Here is an 8808-nt window from a genome sequence, read left to right as displayed (position 1 = left end):
TTGATATCAATAATATTTACCTACAGTTGCTGGGTTTGGTTTGTGTAGAACATTGAACCTACATTGGGTTAAAACAAGCACAGTAAACAAACAAAATAACCCACACACTGAAACTTTAAAATGAGCAGTCACTGTTCATCTGTTGAGCTGTGGGACAAAATTAGCTTCATATTTTATCAGTTTTAAAATAAACTGCTGAAACACACTGTTGTGTGTCTGTGATTTGGCTGCTCAGCTTGGTTCCACTAACTTGTTCATCCATGGTTGCAGCAGTCCCCACCCTGTCAGCCATGACAGAACACCCAAGTATGGATTATTGAACCAGGAGCTCGGGACAGTTTGACAGATATAACTGTGATGAGTCCTCTACCTGGTGTGAGCAGGGTCTAACTGAGCATGTGCAAAATGAGTGTCATCACTCCAGCATGTCTGATTGGAGGAATAAGACTTGTTGCAACCGTCCCCAGTCTCCCTTACATTTGGGGGTCGTGGTGGGTGTGGTCTGGGAGGGCTGGACTCATATAGAAGATCGGATTCAGGCTAAGGTCCTGATTCTCCTCAGAAATCACATGATTTAAAAGTGGTTCAGACTTAGGCGGAACCGGACCCTGATCCCAGACCACGTCCCACATCCTGACGGATTACGTCTTCCTAAGTGAGGCAGTCTGGGAGAAAGGACGCCACCTTGTGGTCAGTCCAGCGTCTCCGTGTCAAACGCAGGAGCTGGTTCTGAATCCCGTTTCTCATCAGGGAGCAGCGTCCGAGCAGCAGGTCTGATCCGCCTCCACAGCCCCTCTGCCCCCCCGCGCTGCACCGCTGTCTGCAGCACGGACCCGGGAGCGTCCGCTGCGTTTCTGCCGCCAGCTGAGGGGAGCTGCCCCCGTCCCCTACCGTTCCCCCGGTCCTGCTCGGAGCAGAATGCGCTGATCCCGCTCTGAGGCAGGATGATGTCCGTCGTCTCCACGGTGGAGAGCGCTCCCAGAGGAACGGGCACCCCGCCGCCGAGCCTCTACCAGCGGATCAGGAGGGTCCTCACCAGGTAAGAGGAGGATGAGCGGCTCTTTACATTCCCTCAACGCTTAGAAGGGGGGGGGGGGGGGGGGGGGGGGGTAGCAGCAGCAGATCGTCACTGCGGGAGGGGGCTCGTTTCCTTTTGTTCCATGCACAACCTGTGACATCAGAGCTGCTGCTGCAGGGAGCGTGTCGTGCAACAGATGTCAACACAACAACCACGAACATCACGTCATGTGTGTCTGGTGTGTGTCGGAGTGGGGGCATTCTTGCAGCCTGGGTACCGGAGCAGAGCACACACACACACGCCTGCCTCACTCTCACTGTTACCTGCAAACTCCCTTTGCATTCCTCATGCTCTCTCTCTCTCTCTCTCTCTCTCTCTCTCTCTCTCTCTCTCTCTCTCTCTCTCTCTCTCTCTCTCTCACACACACACACACACACACCATCCCTGGTCGCTCTTGTGTATCTCAGGGCGTTGGACTGGCTGCAAGCTGAATTGGAGACCAGAATATAAGGCCCATGTCAGGGTGTGTGTGTGTGTGCAGGGCGGTGTTATTGCTGACACAGACACAGAGGGATGATATTGTAATGAAACCTTTATTAAAGACAGAACAAAAACGGGTGAGACCAATACCAGGTGACTGGCTCAGTGGATCCTCAGTTATTAAAAAGCTGTGACCATGGTTTGTTGGTGAGAAATCCACAGGTACAGCTGTGTAGTCACTAGTCATTAATGCTCATGTCTGTGGAGAGAAACTACATCCTCTGGTCTGACGGGTCAGGTGGGTCAGGTGTAATCCAGTGGCCTCCACAGGTACCAGAGGTCCTTCAGGCTCAGGTGGAGGTGGGTCCTGTCAACACAACAAACATCTAAACATTGTTCCAACAAAGAGCTTAGGCCACTCTGGAGGTCCCAGCAGGACTAGAGAGGTGGACCTAATAAAATGAGCAGTGTAATGTTTAACATGTCTGAACTGGACCTTTGCTCAGGATGACATCACATAAACAGACCTGTGATGTCACCTGATGATCCTGATCTGAACTCATCCTTAGTGACACACTGATGAGCTTCTGTCCCCATCTCTGTCCTCTGCAGGGACCTGCTGGTAACCCTGGCCCTAGGCCAGGTCCTGTCCCTGTTAATCTGTGCCATCAGTCTGATCAGCAAGTACCTGGCTGATGACTTCCACGCCAACACACCGGTGTTCCAGAGCTTTCTCAACTACATCCTGCTGTTTCTGGTCTACACCACCACACTGGCAGTCCGGCAAGGTACAGAAACCAAAGTGTGTCTGTAAATACTGTGGGTCCACTGAAACGAGGAGATAGGGCATCTCGACATGTGGTTTTCATCCAACACCAAGTGATGACAGGGTCAGAGTCACCAGCATGAGACAGGTGGTTTTATTATTAGCAGCAGATCTGAGGTGAATCATTAAAAAACGGTTGTTTCTGCTAGAACAGGAGGATTTTAAAGGTCCCACAGTTTGCACAGTCTTTTATATATGTGAAGTATTGATGTCCATAAGAAGATATGTTTGTTAAAGTGACAGTGATGAGCTACTGTGTTCAGCGTCTGCGGGAAAAACGTGATTTAGACACTTTTAAAAGATGAAACAATCCAACATCTGTTTAAATGTTCACTTCATGTAGAATATTTTCAGAGATTTATAAAAACACATTTTTATAAGAATTAAATAAAGTATAAGTAAAACAACACTAGAATTTTAAAGTTGATTCTTTTCTCTGAATCAAACATCTACCGTGACACTCAGTAACTCCAGACTGAGTACGAGCTCTGTCTCTCCTGGTCTATTTATTTCTCCTTCTGTACAGAGGTTCTCTAAATAAATGGAGGGAAGAGCTTTGATTCCTGCTCAGACTTAAAGCTAAATATTCTCTACATGGCAGTAAATCGTCAGTCATCTTGTTACACCAGGAAGAAAACAATCATTCACATAAAACCAGATGAAAACATGCTCATAAACCTGAGGCCTCTGTATCACTGGTGTCTGCATTCAAAATGGAGTCAGCACACCTGTCACGACAGGTAAACCTTATTAAAAGCAGCTGCCAGGTGAAGGTGGGAAACAGACTGGGACTGGGGGGTCCTGGTCTTCCTCAGAGAGCATGCTTGACGGGACCGGGTCATCCTCGCTGGCCTCTGTAGGGGTTCAGTCCTTGTCTTTGTTTATGTTGTGTGTCAGTAATGTGCGTCCACTGTGTTGTTTTGATGTGTCTTGTGTGTGTGTGTGTGTGTGTCCCTGTGTTTCGGAGCAGGGGAGGGGAACCTGCTAGCCATCCTGAAGCAGCGCTGGTGGAAGTACATGATTCTGGGCCTGATAGACATCGAGGCCAACTACCTGGTCCTGAAGGCATACCAGTACACCACCCTCTCCAGTGTGCAGGTTAGTGCTGAGTGTGTGTGTGTGTGTGTGTGTGTGTGTGTGTGTGAGGGACTCTGTTGTTACAAACTGTAGTCATACTGTGGAAAGAAAAAGCTGCTACTGAGTTGCATTATGGGAAGTGTAGGATCCATTGTTTTTGGAGTGTCTCTGCAGCACTGGATGAGTTGACATGAGATTTTGAACAAACACTGCAGGTGAATCCTAACATCGCTGTGACCCCTGACCTTTCCTCTGGTGTCACAGCAGCTGCCTCTTCTCACCATTAACACACATTCATGTACCAACACAATGTGTGAATTCCTAATGTTAGCATGCTAACATGCTAAACTGAGATGGTGACCATTACACCTGCTAAACATTAGCATGTCTGCAACACTGTAAGTATGTTAGCATGCTGATGTTAGCATGTTAGCTAAAAGCAGCCACACAGAGCTGTTAGCATAAGGTGGCCGGGTTTCTGAAATGAAAACTGAGGACATTTATAATATATATATATTTTAATAATATATAAATATATGAAATATCTAATGTTTTTATCTATGAAGTAAAAAGGGGGCGGTCTCAGTGACCATGGTAACTGTTGTACTGTGATGAACTCTGATGAAGGTCAACTGATAAAGTAAGTAAAGTTGCCAAAAAACAGAATCATCCTGTTAAAAGAAACTAAAGGCTCCTCTACCCAGACAGAGACTGAGCTTCTCATTGGTCCTGACTCACAACCACTGTTTCTCAGCCAATGATTTTGTTGTTTTTTTTTCTATTTTTCTAAATGAAGCTTAAACAGAGGGAATAAAAAAATACACCTGAGGGGGCGGAGGCTCTTAAACCCACCTGGTCGCAGTTGAAATCTCTTGCAAAGCAGCGTGGCAACATAAAGATATAAATGTTTAAAGTGTGGCGAGTATTGACACGCTACACATCGTTAACTCAGAGAGATTCTCCACAGTTCACCTGTTCACAGAAACCATGAAAACAAAAGGTTAATTCACTCAGATTTACCAGCATCATGAACAAAGAGAGGAGACAGTGGTGACTTCCTACCTTTGAAGAGGTCTGATGTCCGACTGCCTGTTCCTCACTATTAATAGTCCTGTCGTGTCAGATCAGAAGAATCAAAGGGTTTTTAAAAGTGTTCCAGGTTGTGAATATTGTCATGTGGAATCCATTACAAATGGATGGACCAATTCTTCTTCTTCTTCTTCTTCTTCTTCTTCTTCTTCTTCTTCTCCACCAACATGAAAACAATTCTTTCCACTTCCAGGTTTGGGTATGTTTGTTTTTATTAGTTTACCGCCTGGTTATGAACTCCTAACCAGTTCATGGAGTTCACTGCGATGGAGGTCTGGGGTGGAGGTCTGTGGTGGCGGGGGTTCCTCTGCTGTCTGACGCTCAGCACAAAGTGATGAACCCTCCCAGGAGGAAGAAGGAGTTGAGAGCAGGAGATAAGAGGACTCATCCCGTGTGTGTTGTTCTCCTCTCAGCTGCTGGACTGCTTTGTCATCCCCGTGGTCCTGCTGCTGTCCTGGTTCTTCCTCTTGGTCAGGTACAAGGCCACCCACTTTGTCGGGGCAGGACTGTGTCTGCTGGGGATCGGCTGCATGGTGGGAGCTGATATCCTGCTTGGACGGCAGCAAGGCCTTGGTGAGTAACCCCCCCCCCCAAACCTTTGCATGTTTGTTGTGTTTGTTGTGAGTCTCCCGCTCATGCTCCGTCCCCCCTCCTCTCCCTCCCCCTTGCAGGAGAGCAGAAGCTGTTCGGGGATCTCCTGGTTCTGGGAGGAGCGACACTCTACGGGATCTCCAACGTCTGTGAGGAGTTCATCGTGAAGAACCTGAGCCGCGTGGAGTTCCTCGGCATGATGGGACTCTTTGGGTCCTTCTTCAGCGGCATCCAGCTGTGAGTTTGTGTGGAGGGGGGCCAGACCTCATGAGAGCAGGACAGGAAAATAACTGTTTCAGTCCAATACTCAAGTACTGAAGTAATGAAGCAGTCAAGTGTCTCAAGTACTTGAGGTATTTGTACTTTCTCTGCTGTGTAGATTGGATTGCAGAGCCATATGAGTGTATGTGTGCGTGTGTGTTCGTGTGTGATTCTGTTGTAGATGTTATATATGTGTGTCTCCAGCCCATAGTCTGTCAGTGTTAATAGTATTCAGGTCTTCTCCACTGGAGCTGAACAGATGTAGAGACCTCGTCCTAAAAATCCACAGTGAATGAATCTGTTCATGTGTTCATGAGGAAAGTGAAAGTTGCTGGTCCTAACATGGGAGGGGTCTTAACACAGGAAGGGTCCTAACATGGGAGGAGTCTTAACATGAGAGGGGTGCAGATAGGACCTGACCTCAAGTTCAAATGTGAGGATCTGTTCTTTGTTTCATCTATGTTATGATATGGTCTAACACACTAATACAGAGGTGTACGATGATACTATGATACATAATCAAGTTGATGATAATAGTTGACAATAACACTTATATAAAACAATACTTTACCTGAAGTAACACAAACAACACAAGGTGAATGAATGTGGACTCTAGACTTCCAGGTGGATCTGTGAGACCAGCACCAAGACTTCAGTGGTGACTAACAACAGTGACACACAACGCAGCAGAGACACACAACAGTGACACACAACAGTGACACAGTGTCTGTTGTGTTTGACTCCACAGAGATTTTACAGTCAGTTCTGTACAAAACAGTGAAAGACCCCCCCCCATCCCCACCACCAGTGAGGAGCCTTTACTTAGACAAAGATGTTACTGTCATGCTCACTGCTGCTGTGAGCGTTTGTGTGTGTGTGTGTGTGTGTGTGTGTGTGTGTGTATTGTGTTTGTGTCATGGCGGGACATCAGGTGATCCACGCCCCTCATGTCCAGGTGAGGTCAGAGGCTTGTTCAGGAGACTGTGTTCCTCTCTGCAGGGCCATCATGGAGCACAAGGAGCTGCTGAAGGTGTCCTGGGACTGGCAGATAGGTGAGAACACACACACACACACACACACATACACACACACAGTCACACAGCCTGGATGTGTTGTGTATGTGTGAAGTGATTGGCTCCCTGTGTGTGTCTGCAGGTCTGCTCTACGTCGGTTTCAGTGCCTTCATGTTTGGTCTGTACAGCTTCATGCCGGTGGTGATGAAGAGGACGAGCGCCACCTCAGTCAACCTGTCTCTGCTCACAGCTGACCTGTACAGCCTCTTCTGTGGCCTCTTCCTCTTCCACTACAAGGTAACATGTAGCACCTGTCAGGAGGCTCTGATTGGTAAATGATGGGCCAGGTGTGTAGCATAACACAGGTCCATGTCTGTCCATGACAGACAGACCTGCTCCCTGTTGTCTGCCAGTCTCTGTAACATCACAGAAAGTGTCACAACGTCATCTCAGCTGTGACGGTCATTTCCTGTTTCACCTCAAACTCTGCAGCTCCTCATGTCTGTTTCAGGGACTCACTCGTGTACAGACGAGGCAGCGTTATACGAGGCCCAGAGGCCAGTCTGACAGTCAGAGTCCACATGAGTCCAGGACCTCAGGAGATGACCTTTAATCTGGTTTTACCACAACAGTGAGACGGAGCTAAGAAATATCACCAGTCTGTGTGTTCATGTGTATCTTTTTGAGTGACATCTAGTGGCGAGGCTGCAGATTGCAACCACTGAATACATCTCCCTCACCCCTCCCTCACCTCTCCATTTCTAAGCGTGTAGGAGAATGGGTGACGAAAAAACACAAAGGCTCTCTCTACAACCCTTAGTTTCAGGAGATTAATTAAAATAATGAAACGTGATTATTACAACATGAAAACTAGATTCCATTCCTGCCCAGCCCCCCCCCCCTCCAAATCCTACACACTGGTCTTTTAATGCAGTGGTCCTCAAAGTGATCTGATCCTTCATCTGGTCCTCCGTCTGATCAGAGTGAGGTCTGTGGTCTGATCTGAGTCAGGTCAGGGTCCCTCTGAGAACCTCTGCTTTAATACACTGAAGAAGAGTTGTCCCATCAGTTCTAAGGTGGTGACAGGTGAGTGTACAGGTGAGGATGTGGGTGTCAGCCTCTCTCTCTGTGTTGCAGTTCTCTGGCCTCTATCTGTTGTCGTTCTTCATCATCATCTTGGGCCTGGTCCTTTACTCCTCCTCATCGACCTATGTGGCCCAGGATCCGCGAGTCTACAAGCAGTTCAGGAATACCGGCGGCCAGGCAGTCACCGACCCGCCCCCGCTTGGTCCCGGAGTCCTGGAGCCCTCCGTCACCTACACCAGTCTGGGGCCCGAGTCGGGGGACGAGCTTCCTGTGCGTGTGGCCTAAGATGATGTAGTAGGTCTGGCAGGGTTTAGTCTCTCAGCCTGGTGGATCAGTGTGTCAGCTGAGGCCTCCAGGCTCCGCCCACAGTTGTATACAGAGGAATAGTGCCGGCTGTACCCAGACCTCAGGTTGGTCCAGGTTTTCATTTCATGGCCTGTGCTGAGGGACGGAGCCTCCACCTGCTCAGTGACCGAGTTCAGACAGGTTCATGTTCCTCAGTATGTCCCCAACAAATGACCAGAATGTAATTAACTCCTGTAGCAAAGCAAGTGAGGATGATGAGTTCACTGTGATGAAGACTGTGAGTAGAAAGTGGTGACTGTAAATGATCATTCATGTAAATAGACGGTGTTGTCACTTTATTTAATCTCCTGTGTTCTTTTTATATGTCAGGAATGTTTGTGCTTAAACCCTGTGAACACGATAAAACTGACTTCACTTCAACCTCAGTTCTCACCTCACTTCTTACCTACAGTGTTTCTGAATAACCCCCCCCCCCCCCCCCCCCCCCCCCCCCTTTCCTCAACTGATGAAATAAAATATCTTCAGTTCACATACTCTGGTAAAAATCTTGAAACAATCCTGAAGATCTGATCATTACTGACGTGAAGAGAGCTGATAAACGCAATTCATTAATTTATTGAAATTCATTTAAGGTGTACTGATTGATTTCCAAACATCAATCATGCACTGAGTAAAGGTCAAGAACACATTCCACCTTAACAGTGTGTGGTAGCTGCTGGTAGCCTCTGAGCTGCTCAGTGATGAAAAAGTTAATTAGTGAAGATGAAAAGACAGGAAACATCCTTTCATTCATCCTTCACTCCTCTGACATTTCTGTATCTGTGATGATTCACACACAAACATGACAGAGTCACACTGTTACACTGGGACAGAGCTAGCTTAGACCAGCCTGTTAGCTTAGCTACCTTTTCATAGCCTAGCCTGTTAGCTTAGCTATGTTTTCATAGCCTAGCCTGTTTGCTTAGCTTCTCCTCTGAATGTATGTGTCCAATGTGGCTTCATTTGCTCAACACAAGTCAGTAACTGATTCATTCAAACACAAACTACTGGTGTTGATTCAA

The 8808-nt window shown here is 47.5% G+C and overlaps 1 protein-coding gene across 2 annotated transcripts; it reads left to right on the top strand.

The window, feature by feature from the left end:
• Positions 1-411: 411 nt before the first annotated feature.
• slc35f1 (solute carrier family 35 member F1) lies at positions 412-8167 on the top strand. 2 transcript variants are annotated; one of them, XM_071478387.1, is made up of 9 exons: positions 412-1039; positions 2111-2286; positions 3295-3422; positions 4904-5063; positions 5162-5318; positions 6342-6394; positions 6498-6652; positions 6867-6986; positions 7493-7632. In XM_071478387.1, exons 1-8 carry the CDS (start codon positions 945-947, stop codon positions 6966-6968), a joined length of 1026 nt encoding a protein of 341 aa, XP_071334488.1. In that variant the 5' UTR covers positions 412-944; the 3' UTR covers positions 6969-6986; positions 7493-7632. The 2 variants fall into 2 exon arrangements, with proteins under 2 accessions (XP_071334488.1, XP_071334487.1); XM_071478386.1 differs by lacking the exon at positions 6867-6986 and having other exon boundaries at positions 416-1039; positions 7493-8167.
• Positions 8168-8808: the final 641 nt, after the last annotated feature.

This window comes from Trachinotus anak, unplaced genomic scaffold (genome assembly GCF_046630095.1).
Source record: "Trachinotus anak isolate AG129_WGS33_773 ecotype Australia unplaced genomic scaffold, CSIRO_AGI_Tana_v1 ptg000005l, whole genome shotgun sequence".
NCBI lineage: Eukaryota > Metazoa > Chordata > Actinopteri > Carangiformes > Carangidae > Trachinotus > Trachinotus anak.
The sequence above is the reverse complement of the archived record's forward strand: the minus strand, read 5'-3'. Positions and strand labels throughout refer to the sequence as shown.

Coding starts and splice junctions, on each gene's coding strand:
- slc35f1 (XM_071478386.1), top strand. CDS start 945: ATGATGTCCGTCGTCTCCACGGTGGAGAGCGCTCCCAGAGGAACGGGC. Junction 3,423..4,903: donor CCACCCTCTCCAGTGTGCAG/GTTAGTGCTGAG, acceptor TTCTCCTCTCAG/CTGCTGGACTGCTTTGTCAT. Junction 6,395..6,497: donor GTCCTGGGACTGGCAGATAG/GTGAGAACACAC, acceptor GTGTGTCTGCAG/GTCTGCTCTACGTCGGTTTC.